The following is a 24120-nucleotide window of genomic DNA, read 5'->3' on the forward strand; positions in this document are numbered from 1 at the left end:
CTTTTTACCTTATTCCAAGAAAACTGACTTTAACTAAGGTACCTCAAAAGATAACTACCTTTCCTAGGACCCCTTTTAAAATGTAAATGTTTGATGGGCAGTTTTATTTGAAAGACATTATTTTTATATTTTATAAAAAGAACTAGAATGTAAACACCATGAGGGCAGGAATTTTTTATAATCTGCCATACTTCCAGTGCCTAGAACAGTCTTCACATATAGTAGGTACTTAACAAAAATTTATTGAATTAATAATTAGACTGGAACCTTTTAGTAAAATAAGATAACCAAACTGTATTATAAGATTAGCGTAGATTTTCATTTTAACATTGGTAACGTAGAATAATTTAATTTATCAAAAGTTCTTATTGCCCTGGCTGGTTTGGCTCAGCGGTTAGAGCATCGGCCTGCGGTCCTGAGAGACCCGGGTTCGGTGTCTGCTAAGAACGTGTACCTCGGTTGCAGTTTGTCCGCGGCCCTGGTCGGTTGTGCGGGTGGCAACCAGTCGATGTGTTCCTTTCACATCGATGTTTCTCTCTCTCTCTCTCTGTTCCTCTCTCTCCCTCCCACTCTAACTGAACAAAAAATGGAAAAATGTCCTCAGATGAGGATTAAAAAAAAAAAAAAAGTTCTTATTTTACCGCCTAGACATACAAAGTTCTTTTTAAAGCTTATTGGTAATTCACAGAATTAGTCAAAGTCTTTTATAGTCATTATTTCTATGGTTATAGAATTCTATGATCCTTTCCAATTCAAATTTTATTTATTTTAATAATGACCTAAATTGTAAAAAACAAATCTGAAACCTATTCAAGTGGAATGTCATGGAATATTAAGATAAAATATTATTTAAATTACTACAGAAATAACTGCAAAACAACTTATGTACCACTTTGAACATTTCATGATTTTCTTAAATCTTTTAAAGGGTATTTTCTAGTTCTCTGCTTAGGCTTGTTTAATATTACCATCAAATCCTTCATCTTCAAAATCAAGTACACTGAAATGCAGTGTAATAAACTTCACAGTACTTTTTAAGTTTTATACCAAAAGACCTAAGTTACTTTAAAAATAAAATCTCATACGCCTTGGAAAATCCTGATCTGGTATGTTTGCTGAAATGCTATTTACTGCAAAAGTCCAAATGTTTTATCAACTAACACTGAAGTTTAAATTAGAGCTAAACTCCGGAAATTCATCTTCATAATATTTTAACAGGGTTTTCTTCTAAGAAACACGGACCGAAATGCCCTTGACTTACAGTCAGATTCCGGTCCCAGATCTGTATGCTTCCATTCTGGCAGGCGGCTGCGATGAGGTTTCCGTCCCTGCTGTAGGTGCACGTGGTAGGAACCACTTTTTTACCCTGCATCGTCCGTGGCTTGAACACACTTCTCTGCTTCTTTGGATTTTCAACTTCCCATGTCCTCACAGTCCTAAGAAGAAGAAAGAGATTTTCATGGACCACAAAGAAAGTTTAAAATACAGAAGAGCCCATAAAGACTGCTTCAACTTTAAAGCATCTCAATTTAATAATTATTATAAAATAAAATGTGCGCTGTGAAACATTCTCCAGTTATAATGAGGTTACTCTCTGAAATAAAGTAAACCACCTGAATCATGCTGTTGTCAAATCAGGCAGCAAATGGCAAATTCTACTTCAAGTCTATCAGAATTATTATTTCTGACTAATAATGAGGCAGTGGCCTCCAAACAGCTCTGACTGATACACTCCAATCAATGAAACTGTTGAACACACTCCCCCTATATACACACAGTAATTTCTAAATTACTCATGTGTGAATGCACTGTTGTATAACATACACTAGAAAACACACTGAACAAACAGGTCATTAAAAAAGAATGATGTCCTGCTCTAGGACCCAGGCAAAGATTTCGTGTCTCTTGGGGAGGAGAGAAAGAAAGCTGTCAGACCTTATATTTCCATTACGTTACAAACAGTCTAGAGCTGGGCTGGGGACAGAACCCAACCAATGTAAAAATATATTATGTCAAAATTCACGGTATTCTGTTTATAAAGAACACACAAGGAAAATACAGCATTAACTGTACATATTGGACAAAAAAAAGGGCGGGGGGAGAGAAAATTAAATGCAAAGCAAGCAGAAGGAAGGATATAATAAAAATGAGAGTATAAAGGAATAAAATAAAAAAACAGAAAAACGGTAGAGAAGCCAAAACTGGTTCTTTGAGAAGTTCAATAAAATTAACAAACCTCTAGCAGAATTGATGGAAAGAGCAGAAATGGGAGACAATCTCAAACACCAATACCTTGGATGAGAGGCTATCACTATAGAGCTTAATAACATTAAAAGGATAATAAAGAAATTTTATGAACAAATGTATATACATATATTTGATACTTTAGATGAAATGGACACATTTCCTTGAAAGACACAAAACCAAAGCTCATTCAATAAGAAAATAAATAACTGGACTATTCCTGTATGATTAAAAAAGCTAAATACATAATTTAAAATCTTCCGACTGAGAAAACTCTAAACTCACTACTGAATTCTAGCAAACTTTTAAGAAAGAAATAACACCACCAATTCCATACAAACTCTTCCAGGAAACAGAGGAGGAAACACTTTGCAATTCATTGTACAAGGCCAGCATACCCTGATGCTATATATCACTCCTTTGGATATATGGGCCCTTATATCCAATGAACATAGACACAAAAATTCTTTTTTTTTATCCTCACCTAAGGACATTTTTGCATTTACAGTGATACCTCGGTTCTCGAACGCCTCGGTTTTCGACCAAATCGGTATTCGACCAGGAGATTCGAGAAACTTTTGTCTCGGAATCCGAACAAATATTTGGAACTCGAACTTCCGAGATGAGCCGAGTTGAGCCGAATGGCGTTCATTCGGCCCAGCGCGCCTTGCTTGCGTCATCAGTGTGAGTGCAGAGAGAGAGTCACGCTTTGTGGAGTCACGCTTTCCTATTGGGTTTCATTGCTTCGGTTCTCGAACAATTCGGTTCTCGACCGTCCTCCTGGAACGAATTATGTTCGAGAACCGAGGTATCACTGTATCTTCAGATAAAGCAGGAGAAAGAGAGGGAGGAAGAGAGCGAGAGAAACATTGATGTGAGAGAGACACATCCACTGGCTGCCACCCACATGACCCAACTGGGGCCATGGACAAACTGCAACCGAGGTATGTGCCCAAACCTGGGACTCTCTGGTCTGCAGGCCAACGCTCTAACCACTGAGCAAACTGGCCAGGGCTAGACACAAAAATTCTTAACAAAATATCAGCAAATTCAAACTACAGTGCATAAAATGACAATACATCAAAGGAGGGTTGAAAGGACTGAGAATGAAATAATATAATGCACCATATCAAAGACTAAAACAGGAAAAAGACTTATGATTATTTCAGTTCATGCAAAATAAGAATTTGGAAAAAACATCCAACATTCGTTCATGATATTAAAACAAACAAAAACACCTCTCAACAAAACTAGAAATAAGGCAAAATTCTCTCAATCTGATAGAAGACATCTATGGAAATTTACAGGTGATATAATAAATGGGGAAGGATGAATGCTTTCCTTTTATGCTTGAGAACAAAACAATGATATCAACTCTCACCCTTTCTATAGACTGGAGTTACCAGTCAGTGCGATAGAGCAAATAAAATAAATTAAAGGCTGGAAAGAAGAAATGAAATTGTCTTTATTAAGAGACTGCATGATCATTTACATAGAAAATCTCAAGAATCTACAAAAATCCTACTAGAACTAATAACTGAGTTAAGCAAGGTCACAGAATACAAAGTCAATAATCATAAATCAATTTTATTTCTATTAATAAGCAACAAATAATTGGCTGCTGAAATTATGAAAATTATACCATTTATAATAGCATGAATAAACATGGAATCTGACAAGACACTGCGTAGCAGTTGTACACTGAACACCAAAAACATTTCTGAGGGAAATGAAAAGATCCACGTAAATAAGAAGATACACTGTATCCATGGGTCCGAAGAGTCAATATTGTTAAGATTTCAGTTCTCCCCTAATACATCTTTAGATTCAATGCAATCTCTATCAAAATTCCAGTAGAGTTTCTTTGGCATAGAAATTGGGTGAACCGATTCTAAAACTTATATGGAAATGAAGACATCTTGGAACAGCCTAAACAACTTTGAAAAAGAACAAGACTAGGGAACTCTACCAGGTTTCCATATTCTAACTCCCATACTGTAACATCAATCATGTCCGTTGTAATTACACATAATAGCATCTCTTCCTTCTATAAAATGAGCTCCTTAAGAGAAAGGGTTCTTTTTTAAAAAAAATTTTTGTGTGCCTAGGGACTGTACCATTTCTTGAACATAACATACTGGGTCCGCAATAAATGTTTCTTAAATGAATGAAATTCACTGTCTTTCAAAGCATTTTAGAAATTAACTTTGAGGTATAACCAACATACAATGAAATGCTGTATATATTTCAAATAGCCAGCATTTTCTGTAAAATATTTATGATTTATCCCAAATGAAGGATATTTTTATTAATAATTTTTGCATGTCTTCCTCCTAAGCTTTGCTTGGAAAAGTAATCAATTACCAAACTCTAGTTTTCAAAGATGTCAAACCCAGTGCCTGACATAAGATTTGCATTGAGTGAATTTTATGTAACCACAAATAAGGATTTGGAAACAGTACACAGGAATAGCAGAAAGGCACCTTGGAGCTCAAGGATTTAAAAGCAACCTAGTGGGGAGCCAGGAGACTTAACTTCCCTGTTACAAGACACTTTGACAGCTAGAAGCCATTAGCAGTGTGACAGATAGTGCTAGCAGCATACTCCAGCATCCACTCTCCTCTCTTCTCAGTTACAGTCTGTATTCCCCACCTCTGCTGCAGCTACATGTGATGAAATGTGGCAACTATGCTTTGACCAGTGCAGTGTAAACAGAAGGGTATAGTGTGGGGCTTTGGGAAAGTCTTCAAAAGAAAACTAAGACCCTTCTTCACCCCTTCTTGTTTACTCTTGCCTCTGCAGCAATCTGGACATGATGCTGGTCTCAAGTAGCATCTTATCACAGCAACAAAACAGAAGGGGCCCTGGTCCTCCTTGATGACATTAGAGCCACCAAATCTAGTCTGGAATGCCTATGTCTACTATGACTAGGAGAGGGAGACAGGGAGCACCAGGGCAGGGGGTGGGAGGGAAAATAGATAAACATGTTATTGGTGCTTAACACACAACTTATCACTTTAAATGTACAGTTCTGTGAGTTTTGACAAGTACATAGTCCTATCACTCTAAAAATTTCCCTTGTGTTGCCTTTGTAGAAAACCCCTCCCTTTCCCAGCTTTAACCCTTAGCAACTATTGACCTGTTTTGCATCTCTATAGTTATGTTTTCCAATATTACAAAATAACAATCATACTGTATATAGCCTTTTGAGTCTGGCTTCTTTAACTGAGCATAAAGTATTGAAGTTGCTGTAATATGTATTAGTAGTCCATTCCTTTTTGTAAATGAATAACATCCCACTATATGGATATACTACATTTTGTTTCTCCATTCATCAAATAAAGACTATTGGGTTGTTTCTGGTTTGAGGTGATTGTGAATAAAGCTACTATAAATATTCATATACAGTTTTTTTGTTTTGTTTTGTTTTTGTAAAACTAAGTTTTCATTTCTCTTAGCTATATACCTAGAAATAGAATTGCTGATCATATGGAAATATATAGTTATTAACATTATAAGAAACTGCTAAATTTAATTTTCCACAGTGACTGTTCTATTTTGAATTCCCACCAGCAGTGTATGAGAGTTTCAACTGCTCAAATTCTTGTCAGCACTTGGTATTACCAGTTGTTTTTTTAAGCCATTCTAACAGATGTAGAATATACTGGAATTGTGATTTTAATTCACAATTCCTAAATGACTGGTGATGTTGAGGATCTTTCTATGTACTAGCTGCTATCCATTTTTCTTCACTAGTGAAATGTCTTCAAATCTTTTGCTTGTTTTAAATATTTAGTTGTTTATTTTCTTATTACTGTATTTAAAGTGTTCTTTAGTTATTCTAGATATAAGTTCTTTATCACATAGGTGTTTGGCAAATATTTTTCAAGTCTGTGTCTTGCCTTTCATTTTTTAAAAGTCTTTCAAATAGCAGATGTTTCAAATTTTGATAAAGTCCTATTTATTAAAAAAATTTTATATTAAAATCTAAGAAATCTTTGCCTAACCCAAGGTCATAGAAATTCTCCTATGTTTACTTCTAAAAGTTTTATAGTTTTAAGTTTTACAACTAGGTCTATAATCTGTTTTAAATTATTACTGACAGTATTATAGATGTCCCCCCATTTTCCATCCCTTTGTCCCCCTCCACCCAGCCTCTGCCCCACCCCAGCCTTCCCCACACTAACGTCTATTTCCATGGGTTATGCATACATGTTCTCAGGTTAATCTCTCCCATCCTCCCAAAGCCCTTCCCTCTGAGATCTATCGGTCTGTTCCATACATCCATGCCTCTGGACCTATTTTGTTCGTCAGTTTATTTAGTTCATTAGATTCCACATATAAATGGAATCATGTGATATTTGTCTTGCTCTAACTGTCTTGTTTCACTTAGCATAGTTAACTCCAGATCCCTCCATGCTGTTGCAAAGGATAAGAGCTCCTTCTTTTTTACAGTTGCATAGCATTCCATTGTGTAAATGTCCCACAGCTTTTTTTATCTACTCATCTACTGATAGGCACTTGGGCTATTTTATATGTAGTAGGAAGTCAAGGTTCTTTTTCTGCATATAAATATCCATTCATTTGGTAATATTTGTATCTGAGCATTATAAAACCTTATGCTTTGCTTAATGTATTCTGTATTGCTTGTCTCCTATCTCTGCTCACTATGCTTCCCATAGTTAATATGCACAAAACATTGAGAAATACCTTGTGTGCCTTTTCATTCTACACTCGGATCTGCCACAGTGGGATAAATTATGATAGTTTCTCCTTTTTTTTACAACTGAACATCTCCAGAAGTTAGATGATACTTCAGAATTATGTTATGAAAGGCTGCACACAAGTATCATTATCATTATCTGGCTTGTTTAAAGTTCTGCATCACTAAAACCAGGATAATACTACCACAATGAGGAGTTGTGAGGATTAAATGAGATTAGGGATGTAAATGTGTCTAGGAAAGTACTTGGAACACAGTAGGCACGCAATAAATATTAGTTCCTTTTTGCTCTTCTTCACAGACCATAAATAAAATATTAAAGCTAATAAACCCAACAACTAAGTATGTTCCATTTATTTCAGTTGTATAGTAACAGGTTGAGCCAATTATATAAAAAAAGCAGCTAGCCCTGGCCGGTTTGGCTCAGCGGTTAGAGAGTCGGCCTGTGGTCCAGGGAGATCCGGGTTCAGTTCCCGCTAAGGGCACGCACCTCGGTTGCAGTTTGTCCCCGGCCCTGGTTGGTCGTGCGGGTGGCAGCCACTCGATGTGTCCCTTTCGTGTCGATGTTTCTCTCTCTCTCTCTCTTCCTCTCTCTCCCTCCTGCTCTATCTGAAGATAAATGCAAAAATGTCCTCGGGTGAGGATAAAAATTTTTAAAAAGATTTGAAAATGGAAGAATTATCAGCCTGAGCCTTTCTGGTAACACAATGAAAACACCCAGAAGACAAGAAAAAAACACAGGTGGGGTCATTGCATTGCCCCAGGCACAAATGCTTTCTGTCTTAAAATTCTGAGTTCTTTCCATCTACAAGTTTTAAACTTTCTGGCATCTGCTGCATAAATGCACGTAGAATTTGGCAGAAGGCAAGAGAAGCATTAATTTTGCATGGAAATCACTTAAGAGATCTTGGTTTAATTTGTTCTTGAAAGACTACACAAGCAACTTGAGTGATGTAAGAGTCTGCAACTTGCTGGCTCTCTTGGCAGAACAAATCCAACAGAACGACATTCTTTTCAAAAATGCCCAAATATTAAGGTATTAAGGTTCTACAGAAATGGGGAAAATGTTCTAGCTTCGATATAAACCCACAATGATCTTTATAAACACACATAATTCACAGGCACACACAGAGTAATTGCAATAAGAGTTCTGTATTTGGTACTAATGCTTTATACTTACAATTACTAAAATTAGGCCTTAAGAAATCTAGTGTCAGAGTAGGGAATGAATGTTACAGTAAATAACCCTTATACTCCGACATTTATGGTAACTGCTTTTCAACAAAGATGCCCAAACAATTCAATGGAAAAAGAATGGTCTTTTCAAACACTGCTGCTAAGACAACCAGCTGTCCATACACAGGAAGGTGCATGTGGGCTTCACTTCACATCATACAAAGATGAACTTAAAATGGATCATAGACATAAATGTAAAACTCTCAAAATGTCACCTTGGGTTAGGAAATTATTTCTTAGATGCAATACCAAAAGCACAAATGATTTTTTAAAAAGATAAATTGGACATCATCAAAATTAAAAATTTATCTACTTAGAAAGATGAAGAAAGTTTAAAGGCAAGACACAGATTTGGAGAAAATATTTATAAATCATATATATGATAACAGAATGGTATCTAAAATATATAAAGAGTACACTGCTGGTGGGAATGCAGACTGGTGCAGCCACTATGGAAAACAATATGGTGTTACCTCAAAAAATTAAAAATAGAACTGCCATTTGACCCAGTGATCCCACTTCTAGGAATATACCCTAAGAAGCCTGAAACATCAATCAGAAAGAATATATGTACCCCCATGTTCATAGCAGCACTATTTACAATAGCTAAGATGTGGAAACAGCTCAAATGTCCATCAGTAGACAAATGGATAAATAAAGCTGTGGTACATATACACAATGAAGTACTATGCAGCTGTAAGAAAGAAAGATCTCTTATCCTTTGAGATGACATGGAGGGACCTGGAGAGTATTATCCTAAGCGAAACAAGCCAAACAGAGAAAGACAAGTATCATATGATCTCATTTATCTGTAGAATATAATGAACATAACAGTCTGAGGAATGAGGTAGTCCCAGAGACGTGGAAGTGGGGTACAGATTGACAATCCCCAGAAGAGGGGGTGGTGGGGGAGAGATAAACCACAGAACTTATTTGCATGTATGCATGAACAATGGACATGGACAACAAAGCTGGGGACGGGGGGGAATCAGTAAGGGAAAAAGGAGAAACATCTGTAACAAAAATAAATTAATTTAAAAAAAATAAAATGACAGTGCTCATTAGAAAATAAAATAAAATATCTAATGAACTTTTATAATTTAATAAAAAGCTAAGTGACCCAATTTTTGAAATAAGCAAAAGATTTAAATACATGTTTCACTAAAGAATGTATACAAATGCCCATTAAGGCTGTGAAAAGTTGCTTGAGACATGATGTGTTATTAAGAAAATAAATGCAAATCAAAATTACACTAGCCCTGGCCAAGTAGCTCAGTTGGTTAGAGTGTTGTTCCCATACACCAAGGTTGTGGGTTGATCCCTGGTCAGGGCACAGACAGGAGTCAACTAATGAATGCCTAAGTAAGTGGAACAACAAATCGATGTTTCTCTCTCTCTCTCTTTCATCAATCAGTAATTTTTAAAAATTACAATAAATACCACTTCGTACCCACTAGATAGCTATAACCAAAAAGACAGACAAAATAGTAAGTGTTAGTGAGGAAGTAAAGAAACTGGAACCCTCATACATTACTGGTAAGAATGTAAAATAGTGGAACCACTTTGGAAAACAGTTTGGCAGTTTTGTAAAACAGATTTACCACATGACTTAGCAATTCCACTCCTCGGTATAGTTCCAAGAGAACTGAAAATATATCCCCATGCAATGACTTCAACATGAAGTTCAGAGATGCATTATACATATAGCCCAAACTAGAAACAACCTCAATACTCATTAACTGATAAATGGATAAACAAAATATAAAACTGCCACTCAATGGAAAATTGGTAGTAAAAAAGTGATATACATACATATGACCAGGGCTGCCACAACAAAGAACTACAAACTTAGTGGCCTCTGCCCTGGCTGGTTTGGCTCAGGGGTTAGAGTGTTGGCCCGAGGACCAAAGAGTCACAGGTTCAATTCTAGTCAAGGGCACATACCTCGGTCGCGGTTCGTCCCTGGCCCTAGTCGGGTCATGCGAGAGGCAGCCAGTTGATGTGTCTCTCTCGCATGGATGTCTGTCTATCTGTCAGTCTCTCTCTCTCTCTCTCTCTCTCTCTCTCTCTCAGAAGATAACTGGAAAAATATTCTCAGGTGAGGATTAAACAACAACAAACTGAGTGGCCTCGAACAACAGAAATTATTCTTTCACACCTCTGGAAGCTCTAGGGCAGAATCCCTCCTTCCTCTTCCAGTTTCTGGCGCCTATCAGCATTAATTGGCTTCTTTGGCTTATAATCACATCACTCCAATCTCCGCCTCTGTCTTCTGTGTGTCTTCTCCTTTTCTATTTCTCATAAGAATACTTGCATAGGATTGAGGGTCCACCGGGATAATCCAGGATGATCTCATCTTAAGATCCTTAACAATTCCCTCTGCAAAGATCCCCTTCCCAAGCAAGGAAACACTCAGAGGCTCCAGAAATTGGATATGGAAATATCTTTTGGGGAGCTACCATTCAACCCACTACACACTAGAACGGATGAACCTCAAACCACATTATGCTGAGTTAAAGAAGCTAGACACAGAAGGTCATATGATCCCATATATCTGAAATGTCCGTAAGAGGCAAATACACAGACAGAAAGCAGGTTAGCTGCCTAGGGCAGGAGTCAGAATGGGAAATGACTGAACATGGGTTCCTTTCAGGGTGATGAAAAAGTATCACCTGGATGGTCATGAGAGTCGCAAAGCTCTGTGAATATACTAAAAATCACTTCCCTACACCCATCCCTTCTAGTGTCAGCTACAATCTGTACAGCTGAAAGTCCCATCACAATCCTAGAATGGCCATCAGTAATCAAACATTTCTGAGGATTAGAAGAGATTCTCAATTTAAAATATATACCAATATTATTATTATTATTATTATTATTATTATTATTATTTTTTATCCTCACCAGAGGACATTTTTTGTTCAGGTAGAGTGGGAGGGAGAGAGAGGAAGAGAGAGAGAGAGAAACATCGATGTGAAAGGGACACACCGAGTGGCTGCCACCTGCACGACCGACCAGGGCCGGGGACAAACTGCAACCAAGGTACATGCCCTTAGCGGGAACTGAACCCAGGTCTCTCGGGACCGCAGGCTGATGCTCTAACTGCTGAGCCAAACCGGCCAGGGCCCAATATTCTTTTTTTATTTTTAATCCTCACCTGAGGATATTTTTCCATTGCTTTTTAGATAGAGTACAAGGAATAGAGGGAGAGAGAAAGAAACATCGATGTGACAGAAACACATCAATTGGTTGCCTCCCACATGACCCCCACTGGGGCCAGGAATCAAACCTGCAACACAGGTATGCGTCCTTGACCATAAACCGAACCCGCGACCCTTTACTCGACAGGCTGACGCTCTAACTGCTGAGACAAACTATCCAGGGCAACAATATTCTTATTAGACAAACATTACTCCCTGCTCTTATAAACCAAATAACCCTAAAGCTCTTTACAAAACACTTTTTAAATCTTTTATTTCATTAAATCACACAACAAGCAAGATCAGGGTCTAGCATGGAGATTAAAAAGTGAAGAATCAACTCTCCCAGCAAACAAAAGCCCAGGCCCAGATGGCTTCACAGGGGACGTTTACTGAACATTCAAAAAACAACTAACACTCATTCTCCTCAAACTATTCCAAAAAATTCAAGCAGAAGAAAAACTTCCAAACTCGTTTTATGAGGCCAGCATAAATCTAATTCCAAAACCAGAAAAAGACACTACAAAGAAAGAAAACTACAGACCAATATCCCTCATGAAAATATATGCCAAAATCCTGAACAAAATACTAACAAATCGGATCCAGCAATACATCAAAAAGTTATTCATCATGACCAAGTGGGATTCATCCCACGGATGCAAGGCTGGTACAATATTCACAAATCAATAAATGTGATACACCACATAAACCAAATGGAAGATAAAAACCATATGACCATATCAATAGATGCTAAAAAAGTAATCGACAACATCCAGCACCCATTTCTTTCTTTCAAAAAAAAAAACACGCTGTACTTTTAAAAATATACAATTAACTGAATACATCAATCAAAGTTTCTCATGGATAAACGCACTTATCCTTCAATAATTTCATACTTGAACAAAGATGTTTCCATTTCTGATAAAAACACTCAGCATTGTGGGAATAGAGAGATCCTATCTCCACATAATAAAGGCTATATATGAAAGATCTACAGCTAACATCATACACAATGGGCAAAAAATAAAAGCACTTCCCTTAAGAACAAGAACAAGACGGATGCCCACTTTCGCCATTCTTTTTTTTTTTTATCCTCACCCAAGGACATTTTTCCATTCTTTGTTCACAGAGGGTGGGAGGAAGCGAGAGAGAGAGAGAGAGAAACATCAAGGTGAAAGGGACACATCATGACCCAACCAGGGCCGGGACAAACTGCAACCGATATATGTGCCCTTAGCTGGAACCGAACCCAGGTCTCTCTAACCACTGAGACAAACCGACCAGGGCATCGACATTCTTATTTAACATAGTACTGGAAGTCTTAGCCACAGCAATCAGACATGAAGTAAAAATAAAAGAAATCCAAATTGGAAATGAGGAAGTGAAACTGTCATTATTCGCAGATGACATGATATTATATATAGAAAACCCTAAAGACTCCATCAAAAATCTACTAGACTTAATGAATGAATTTGGCAAAGTAGCAGGATACAAAATTAACATCAAGAAATCAATGGCATTCTTATACACCAACAATGAACTCACAGAAAGAGAAACTAAAATAACAATCCTATTTACCATCAAGGCAAGAAAATTAAGATACCTAGGAATAAACTTAACAAAAGAAGTAAAGGACCTATTTGCAGAAAACTACAGGACATTGACAAAAGAAAGAAAGGAAGATATAAAAAAGTGTAAGCACATACCTTGTTAATGGATTGAAAGAATGAACATCATTAAAATCTCCATACTACCCAAAGCAATCTATGGATTCAATGCAATCCCCATCAAATACCAATGACATGCTTCACAGAACTAGAACAAATACTTCAAAAATTCATATGGAACCAAAAAAGACCCTGAATAGCCACAGCAATCTTCAAAAAGAAGGACAAAGTAGGTGGGATCACAATACTGGATATCAGGTAATCAAAACAGTCTAGTACTGGCACAAGAACAGGCACATAGATCAGTGGAACAGAACAGAGAACCCGGAAATTGACCCAAGACATTATGCTCAATTAATATTTGACAGAGGTGGCCAGAATACAATGGAGTAAAGACAGCCTCTTTAATAAATGATGTTGGGAAAACTGAACAGCTACATGCAAAAAAGTGAAACTAGACCATCAACTTACACCATACACAAAAATAAACTCAAGATGGATAAAAGACTTAAATGTGACTTGTGAATCTATTAAAATCCTAGAAGAAAATGTAGGCAACAAAATTTCAGACATCAAATGCAGCAGAATTTTCACTGATACATCACCTAAAACTACAGAAACAAAGGAAAAAATGAACACATGGGACTACATCAAACTCAAAAGCTTCCGCACAGCAAAAGAAACAACCATCAAAATGGAAAGGCAACCCACTATATGGGAGAGCATAATAACCAATGATACATCAGATAAGGGGTTAATTTCCAAAATATATAGAGCGCTCATATAACTCAACAAAAGGAAGACAAAGAACCCAATTAAAAAATGGACAGAGGACCTAAATAGACACCTCTCCAAACAGGACATACAAATGGACAAGAGACATATGAAGAAATGTTCAACATCACTAATTGTCAGAGAGATGCAAATTAAAACAACAATGAGATATCACCTCACACCTGTCAGAATGGCCACCATCAACAAATCATCAATCAAGTGTTGGCGAGGGTGTGGAGAAAAGGGGACTCTAGTACAATGCTGGTGGGAATGCAGACTGTGCAGCCACTATGGAAAACAATATGGTGTTACCTCAAAAAATTAAAAATTGAATTGCCATTTGACCCAGTGATCCCACTTCTAGGAATATAACCTAAGAAGCCTGAAACACCAATCAGAAAGAATACATGCACCCCCATGTTCATAGCAGCACTATTGATAATAGCTAAGATCTGGAAACAGCCCAAATGTCCATCAGAAGACGAATGAATACAAAAGCAGTGGTACATATACATAATGGAGTACTATGCAGCTGTGAAAAAGAAAGATCTCTTATCCTTTGAGACGATATGGGACCTAGAGAGTATTATCCTAAGCGAAACAAGCCAAACAGAGAAAGACAAGTATCACATGATCTCACTTATTTGTGGAATATAATGAACATAATAACAGTCTGAAGAACAGGGTAGACCCAGAGATGTGGAAGTAGGGTACAGACTGACAATTCTCAGAAGAGGGTGTGGTGGGGGAGAGATGAACCACAGAACTTATATACATGTACACATAACAGATGGACATGGACAATAAAGCTGGGGATGGGGTGAGGGGGATGGGAGGAGGGTGTCAATGGGGAAAAAAGGAGAAACATCTGTAACAAAAATAAATTAATAAAAAAAACTAATGTCATAAAAAAAAAAAAGGGAAGAATCCTTCCCTGGCTAGTTTGGCTCAATGGTTGGAGTGTCAGCCCAGGGAACGGTAGGGATTTAGGTTCGATTCCCAGTCAAGGGTACATACCTGGGTTGTAGGTTAAATTCCCAGCCCCAGTCAGGGTCAGGAGGGAGACAACCAATCTATGTGTCTTTCTCATATTGATGTTTCTCTCCCCCCACCCCCTTCCATTCTATCTAACAATTAATAAAAAAATATCCTTGACTGAGGATTTTTTAAAAGTAATAATAAAAGGAGTGAAGAATCCTAAATTACATAGAGAGTGCTAGTCCAAGTGACCTTCTGAACCACTGTAGGTGAAGACTGACCAGCTTCCTCCAAACATTCAATTAAAACCTTATACCAGATGTCAAATGTTCCACTGCTCAAAGGTTTATATACAAACACATAATATATAATATATACTTTATATTCATATCTATAGCTCAGTAAGTGACCTTACATATAAGAAAGGGGAAGGGGTAGCGTTAAGGGGGTAGCAAAGGGAAATCTCAGATGTATAACCAAATATGCTGAGGCAGTAGGTTCCCTTTTTTCCCTCTAAACCCTTTTATTTTAACCTATCATGAAGCTCACGAGAAATGTAGTAGAGTCTTTTAAGAGAACGCCCACAGGGTGATGCTGAGAATAGTTCTGCTCAGACTTATGGCAAAAATGCTTCACAAGTAATTCACAAGAATAAATGGAGAACTTCAGACACCTTATCTACTATACTACCAATTCAGATCATGCAAATAGATACCCATTTTGACTCCTTTAATTCTCTGAATATCTAGCATTGTTTTGTACACATAATAGGCTTTTAATAAAATTAAAATTCTATACTACATGCATATAATCAATATACATTTATATAATTAAACAGATACATATTTACAATATATATCATTATTTATCTCTTTCAGTACTGCTCTACTCTTGAGTTCTCCTAAAGTGTTCTTCGAAATAATTTATTCCAGTCCTGGCCAGTGTGGAGCATTGTCCTGTATGTACATCAGAAGGTCTCAGGTTCGCCCTGGCAGGTTTGGCTCAGCGGTTAGAGCGCTGGCCTGCGGTCTGGAGAGACCGAGGTTCAGTTCCCGCTAGGGGCATGTACCTTGGTTGCAGTTTGTCCCCGGCCCTGATTGAGTTGTGTGGGTGGCAACCACTCGATGTGTCCCTTTCACATCGATGTTTCTCTCTCTCTCTCTCCCTCCCACTCTATCTGAACAAAATATCAAAAAATGTCCTCGGGTGAGGATAAAAAAAAAATTAAAAAAAAAAAAAAAAAAAGGTCTCAGGTTCAATTGCTGGTCAGGGCACATACCCAGGTGGCTGGTTCAATCCTTGGTTGGGGTGCCTGTGGGAGGCAATTGATCAATGTTTCTCTATCTCTCTCTCCCTCTCGTTCTTTTAAAAAACAGACAATTAAAAATTTTTGCTTCCTTTTTTTTTTTTAAATGGCAGCAGAGTAAATAGAAGCTACACAGACTGTCTCCGAGGACCAAACTTGAATCACAACTAAAATAAAGACAAATCATTGTGGAAAACCAACTGAAAAACAGCTGGAGAGAACCCATACCCACCAGGGACAGAAAGAGGACGCCAAATCAAGCCAGGGGAACTGTGGAGGCACATGAGGGAAGGCTGGGAGCCCACAGAGAGCAGCGGAGAGCTGTGTTAGCTGAGTGTGCTTCCCGCTGAGAAAGCAGGGATTTTAAAAAACACCGAATCAGCTACAGCCACTCTCCTTGGGCTCTAGCAGAGACAGGGCAGACTACACTGGAACTGTGTGAAGAGTGTCTGGGGCTCCTGGCTCAGGAGAGAGCTGGGCGGGAGGACACTAGGAGTTTTGTGCCGAATCACTCCCTTACAGGACAGTAGCCATCATACTCAAAGAGCCACTTCCCAGAGCCCCAGGGAGAAGCAGTGGCCCCTCCGACAGGAACCCAACACCACTAGGTCAGGCCAGAGAAATGCAAATTGAGGCTAATTAACATAGTCTGATAGCAAGCAAGTACCATACCCACTGGAAATCCTCTTACACCTGGATTATTCATTCAGCTGAGGGCTACAAACTGAGGCTTATCAAGCAACTGAGACTAATTGCCTCCAGACAGAAAGCTAGATGGTAACTGAACCTTTCGTGGTCTTATACATCTACCAGTACGGGAGCCATGACCACAGAACACCAACACCCACAGAGAAAATTTGACAGGCTCCAAACCCACTGAGGCAGGCAAAATAATGAAACAAATAAACAAATTCCAAATGAAAGAACAAGAGAATTCTGCAGGATAAGAAATAAATGACATAGAGTTTACCAAGATATCAGAGGAGAGTTCAGAATAATAATCATGAGGAAGCTCAACAGCATGAGTAAAGATATAGAAGCATTAAAAACCAACCAATTAGAAATGAAGAATGACATAACAGAAATAAAGAACACATTGGAAGGAATACCAAGCAGAGTAGAGGAAGCCGAGGACTGGATCAGTGAATTAGAAGACAGGGTAGAAAAAAATCACCCAATCAGAAAACCAAATAGAAAAAACAAGAAGACAGCTTAAGAGAACTGTGGCACAATATAAAATGTAACAACATCCGCATTATAGAAGTGCCAGAAGAAGGAAATGAGCAAGGGTTAGATAATATACTTAAAGAAATAGTGACAGAAAACTTCCCTAGCTTGAAGGAAAAAAGCACACGTTCAAGAAGCACAGAGAGCCCCCAAGTAAGAAGAACCCAAACAGGCCTGCACCAAGACACATAATAATAAAAATGCCAAAAATCAAAGACAAAGAGAGAATCCTAAAGGCAGCAACAGATGAACAACAGGTTATCTACAAAGGAACCCCTAAAAGGCTATCAGCTGAATTCTCAACAGAAACACTACAGGCCAGAAAGGAATGGCATGAAGTAATCAAAGTAATGAAAAATAAGGGTCTGAACCCAAAACTACTCTATCCAGTAAGGCTATCATTCAAAATACAAGGTGAAATAAAGAGCTTCCCAGACAAAAAAAAAAAAAAAAAAAAGGCTAAGGAACTATATTAGCACCAAATCAGCCCTACAAGAAATGTTAAAATGACTGCTGTAATGAGCAGAAGAAACAGGAAGAAAAACATAACTATAATAAACAAAAATTGCAATAAATAAGTACATATCAATAATAACCTTAAATGTAAAATGTGAATGGATTAAATGCCCCAATCAAAAGACACAGAGTAGCTGAATGGATAAGAAAACATGACTCATATACATGTTGTTTACAAGAGACCCACCTTACAAAAAAAGATTCACATAGGTTTAAAAGTGAAGGAATGGGAAAAAATTTTCCAAGCAAATGGAAAGGAAAGGAAAGAAAAGCTGGGTTAGCAATACTCATATCTGATAAAATAAACTTCAAAATGAAGGCCATGACTAGAAACAAAGAAGGCCACTACATAATATTGAAAGGATCTATCCAACAGGAGAATATAACCTCAGTACACATATATACTCTCAACCTAGGAGCACCAAAATACATTACAAAAATTTCTGTAGGACTTCAAAGGAGAAATCAACAATAATACAATCATAGCAGCAGACTTCAACACCCCACTGATAACACTGGATAGATCCCTAGACAAAAAATTAACAAGGAAACAGAGACTCTATACCCCCAAACTGCAGAATTCACCTTCTTCTCAAGTGCACATGTGACATTAGCAAAGACCGACCACATGTTAGGACACAAACTAAATTCAAGAAGACTGAAATAATATCAAGCATCTTCTCAGATCACAATGGCATGGAACTACAAATCAATACAACAAAAACACACAAAGACATTCAAATACGTGGAGGCTAAATAGCATGTTTATCAAACAAGGAATGGGTTACCAAGGAGATCAAGGAAGAAATTAAAAACTTCCTGGAAACCAATGAAAATTAACACACAACAACACAAAATCTATGGGATGCAGCAAAAGCAATCCTGAGAGGGAAGTTCATAGCACTACAGGCATACCTCAAGAAACAAGAAAAATGTATCATTGATTTTCTGACCCTACAACTTAAAGAACTAGAAAGTAAACAGAAAGAAAAACCCAGAAGTAGAAGGGAAGAAACAGTAAATGTCAGAGCAGAAATAAATGACATAGAAACTAAAAAAATAAAAAACAATTCAAAAGATGAATGAAATGAAGAGCTGGTTTTTTGAAAAGATAAACAAGACTGATGAACACTTAGCCAGACTCACCAATAAACAAAAAGAGAGGACCCAAATAAACAAAATCAGAAATGAAAGAGAAGTAAAAACTGACACCACAGAAATACAAAGGATCATTAAAAAATACTAAGAACAATTATACACCAACAAATTGGACAATCTAGGCGAAATGGACAAATTTCTAGAAACACACAGTCTCCCAAACTGAACCAGGAACAGATAGGAAACTTGAACACACCAATGACAACTAAGGAAATTGAAAATGTAATCAAGAAACTCCCAACAAACAAAAGCCCAGGCCCAATGGCTTCACAGGAAAGTTTTACCAAATATTTATAGAAGATCTAACACCCATTCTCCTCAAACTGTTCCAAAAAATTCCAGAAGGAAGATTTCCAAACTCGTTTTGTGAGGCCAGCATAATTCTAATTCCAAAACCAGATAAAGACATTACAAAGAAAGAAAACTACAGACCAATATCCCTAATGAACACAGATGCCAAAATCCTTACCAAAATATTAGCAAATCAAATCCAGCAATACATCAAAAAAATTATTCACCATGACCAAGTGGGATTCATCCCAGAGTTGCAAGGCTGGTACAATATTCACAAATCAATAAATGTAATACAAAACAGAAACAAAATAAAAAATAAAAACCATATGATCATATCAATAGATGCTAAAAAAGCAATCGATAACATCCAGCACCCAGTTCTGATAAAAACACTCAGCAATGTAGCAACAGAGAGATCATATCTCAAAATAATAAAGGTCATATATAAAAAACCTACAGCCAACATTATACTCAATGGGCAAAAACTAAAAGCATTTCCCTTAAGAACAGGAACGAGACAGGAATGCCCACTTTCGCCACTCTCATTTAACATAGTACCGGAAGTCTTAGCCACAGCAATCAGACAGGAAGAAAAAATAAAAGGGATCCAAATTGGAAAGAAGGAAGTGAAACTGTCATTATTTGTAGATGACATGATATTGTACATAAACAACCCTAAAGACTTCATCAAAAATCTACTAGACTTAATAAATGAATTTGGCAAAGTAGCAGGATACAAATGAACATCAAGAAATCTACAGCATTCTTATACACCAATAATGAACTCACAGAAAGAGAAACTAAAAAAAAATCCTATTTACCATCATGGCAAAAAAATTAAGATACCTAGGAATAAACTTAACCAAAGTAGTAAAGGACCTGTTTGCAGAAAACTACAGGACACTGACAAAAGAAAGAGAGGAAGATATAAAAAAGTGGAAGCACATACCTTGTTCATGGATTGGAAGAATTAACATCATTAAAATGTCCATACTACCCAAAGCTATCTATAGATCAATGCAATCTCCACTAAAATACCAATGGTGTATTTCATGGAACTAGAACAAATACTCCAAAAATGTATATGGAACCAAAAGACCCCGAATAGCCACAGCAATCTTGAAAAAGAAAAACAAAGTAAGAGGGATCACAATACTGGATGTCAGGTTATACTACAATGTCATTGTAATCAAAACATCCCGGTACTGGCAAAAAATAGACATATAGATCAATGAACAGAACAGAGAGCCCAGAAATTGACCCAAGACATTATGCTCAATTAATATTTGACAGCGATGGCAAGAGCATACAGTGGAGTAAAGACAACCTCTTTAATAAGTGATGTTGGAAAAACTGGACAGCTACATGCAAAAAAATGAAACTAGACCATCAACTTACACCATACACAAAAATAAACTCAAAATGGATAAAAGACTTAAATGTGACTCGTGAATCCATAAAAATCCTAGAAGAAAATGTAGGCAACAAATTTCAGACATCACACACAGCAGAACTGTCACTGATACAACGCCTAAGGCAAGAGAAACAAAGGAAAAAATTAATAAATGGGACTACAAAACTAAAAAGCTTCTGCACAGCAAAAGAAACAACCATCAATTATGGGGGAGTATAACTGCCAATAATACATCAGATAAAGGGTAATTTCCAAAATATATAGAGCGCTCATATAACTCAACAAAAGGAAGATAAAGAACCCAATTAAAAAATGGACAGAGGACCTAAATAGACACTTCTCCAAACAGGACATACAAATGGACAAGAGACATATGAAAAAAATGCTCAATGTCACTGATCATCAGAGGTATTATGACTATGAGGTATGACTATGAGGTACCACCTCACACCTGTCAGAATGGCCGCCATCAACAAATCATCAAACAAGTATTGGCGAGGGTGTGGAGAAAAGGGGACTCTAGTACACTGCTGTTAGGAATGCAAACTGGTGCAGCCACTGTGAAAAACAATACGGTGTTTCCTCAAAAAATTAAAAATTGAACTGCCGCCTTGGCCAGTTTGGCTCAGCAGTTAGAGCGTTGGCCTGTGGACCAGAGAGCCCTGGGTTCGGTTCCCACTAAGGGAACGTATATCGGATGCAGTTTGTCCTCGGCCTCGGTTGGGGTCATGTAGGGGGCAGCCACTCGATGTGTTTCTGTCACATCAATGTTTCTCTCTCTCTCTTCCACCCTCTCTCCCTCCCACTCTATCTGAAGATAAATGCAAAAATGTTCTTGGGTGAAGATAAAAATATATATATATATTGAACTGCCATTTGACCCAGTGATCCCACTTCTAGGAATATATCCTAAGAAGCCCAAAACACCAATCAGAAAGAATATATGTACCCCCACGTTCATAGCAGTACTATTTACAATAGCTAAGATCTGGAAACAGCCCAAGTGTCCATCAGTAGATGAGTGGATAAAAAAAAGCTGTGGTACATTTACACAATGGAATACTATGCAGCTGTAAGAAAGAGCGATCTTGCCCTGGCCAGTTTGGCTCAGCGGTTAGAGCGTTGGCCTGCGGTCCCGAGAGACCCGGGTTCGGTTCCCGCTAAAGGCATGTACTTCGGTTGCAGTTTGTCCCCGGCCCTGGTTGGTCGTGCGGGTGGCAGCCACTCGATGTGTCCCTTCACGTCGATGTTTTTCTCTTCCTCTCTCTCCCTCCCACTCTATCTGTACAAAAAATGGAAAAATATCCTCAGGTGAGGATAAAAAAAAAAAAAAAAAGAAAGAGCGATCTCTTATCCTTTGAGATGACATGGAGAGACTTGGAAAGTATTATGCTAAGTGAAATAAGCCAATCAGAGAAAGACAAATATCAAATGATCTCACTTATTTGTGGAATATAATGAACAAAATAAGCAGATGAACAAAATAGACCCAGAGACACAGTAGTAGGGTACAGACTGACAAACCTCAAAAGAGGGGGATGGAGGTGGGAGGGACAAGATAAACCAAAGAACTTATATGCATGTATATGTAGCCAATGGACACAGACCACAATGTCGGGGGAGCCGCTAAATAGACAGTGGCATCAGGAGGAGAGTGTCAAGGGGGGGGGAAAGGAAACATCTGTAACAAAAATAAATTACTAAAATAATTGCTCCAATTCACTTTTTTTTTTTTTTTTTAATCCTCACCCGAGGACATTTTTCGATATTTTGTTCAGATAGAGAGAGAGAGAGAGAGAAACATCGACGTGAGAGCGACACATCGAGTGGTTGCCACCCACACGACCCAACCAGGGCTGGGGACAAACTGCAACAAGGTACGTGCCCACACGACCCAACCAGAGCTGGGGACAAACTGCAACTAAGGTACGTGCTCTTAGCGGGAACCGAACCCGGGTCTCTCCGGACCGCAGGCCAACGCTCTAACCGCTGAGCCAAACCGGCCAGGGCCCAATTCACTTTTTTAAAGCATGAGCACTGTTCCTTGCTTGGGGGAAACAGGACTGAGTAGGACAGGGCCTTTGCCTTCACGGAAATCCCAGCTTGGTTGGGTGAAAGAACATATAAGCAATAAGCCACAGGACCACAATTCAACAAATGTATATTACATACTTTCTACAGGCGAGGTATCTTGGTAGATACCTGGGGATATGAAGGTGCCTGTTCTCCAGCAACACATGATCCTAATGGAGGAGAAAAACTGAGGGAAATGTCACCACGTCATAAAGCAGCAGCCAGAGAAGAAAAAGAGGTCGCTCATTTGGGAAAACCTGGAAAGGATTTCACAGATGTGTTTATTTTAGGAAGAGTTGAGACTCTGTAGATGAAACTCATAGTTGGGGGTGAATCCTAGAAATTGTTATAAAAGACGCAAAAATAAGGCCTTACAAAAGCACAGTTTTTTCCCGTTTGTTCTGCTTTGACAAGAGGATGAGGTGCCCGGTGGGCATAAGGGGCGGACAGAGATTGTAACAATCGCCAGATTGTAAAGGATACCCTATGAGAAGTACTGGGACTACGGGCTTTATATTCTAGATTATGGAGCCACTAGAGAGTGACCTAAGTTTATCATCAGACCTGCAGTTAGAACACCACTGGAGTGGCGGTGGGGAAGACGACTGGACGGAACAAGTCTGCAGGTTGAGGAGCCCCGGTGAGAAATGATCAAGGCCTGGGCTACGGCAATGAGGTGGGAGGGTGTAAAAGAGAAATAACTGAGGGCCAGGGAGGTAGTGCCACTCATTCAGGGAGGCAGCGTCGCAGAAGGTGTGGTATAAGACAAAAGGTAATGTTATGAAAGGAGGTGAGAGCGGGCTATGGTTCAGGCACTTGTGTGACAACCAGGTGGAAATCTTGCTGCACAGGTGAAAGGCACACAATTAGGAGTTGCTCAAACGTAGACACAATCGGCTGGGGAACTGCAGCAGGCAGACCCCCACGGGGCAAATACTACGGAACAGCAGCAACAGGGAAGCGGTGAGACAGGAGACACGGAAGAGCTGTGAGCGGCAGGACAGGGCAGGGTTAGGAGAGCCGAGGGAGAAAGTTCAAGCAGAAGACAGGAGCAGGAGTGTCCATTCCAAAGAGATATTGAGTGGAATGAATGAAAGGCCTTCACTGGATGCAACAAAAAAGGGTCATAGATGAGGTCTGCAGAAGCAATTTCCATAGAATGATGGGGCCCAAGTCAGACTGCTGTGGAATCAGGAGAGGGAAGTGAGAGGGAGCAAGAGCAGGTGAAGAGTGCTCCTGCCTAAAATCTAAGCACTGACAAGAATCCCACAAAAGGGAATTTATGGCAGAAGGAATACCATGAGCAAAGG

At 38.4% G+C, this 24120-nt stretch overlaps 1 protein-coding gene across 3 annotated transcripts in view; it reads right to left on the reverse strand.

Annotated features, from left to right (window-relative positions):
* WDR70 (WD repeat domain 70) overlaps positions 1 to 24120 on the reverse strand; it is a 298472-nt gene that overhangs the window by 97726 nt on the left and 176626 nt on the right. For all 3 annotated transcript variants that reach the window (XM_036280095.1, XM_036280098.1, XM_036280096.1), the window contains exon 10: positions 1262 to 1436. In XM_036280095.1, the coding sequence (XP_036135988.1) occupies positions 1262 to 1436 (175 nt within the window). The remainder of the gene's footprint in view (positions 1 to 1261; positions 1437 to 24120) is intronic.

This window comes from Molossus molossus, unplaced genomic scaffold, assembly GCF_014108415.1.
Source record: "Molossus molossus isolate mMolMol1 unplaced genomic scaffold, mMolMol1.p scaffold_m16_p_3, whole genome shotgun sequence".
NCBI classification, from domain to species: domain Eukaryota; kingdom Metazoa; phylum Chordata; class Mammalia; order Chiroptera; family Molossidae; genus Molossus; species Molossus molossus.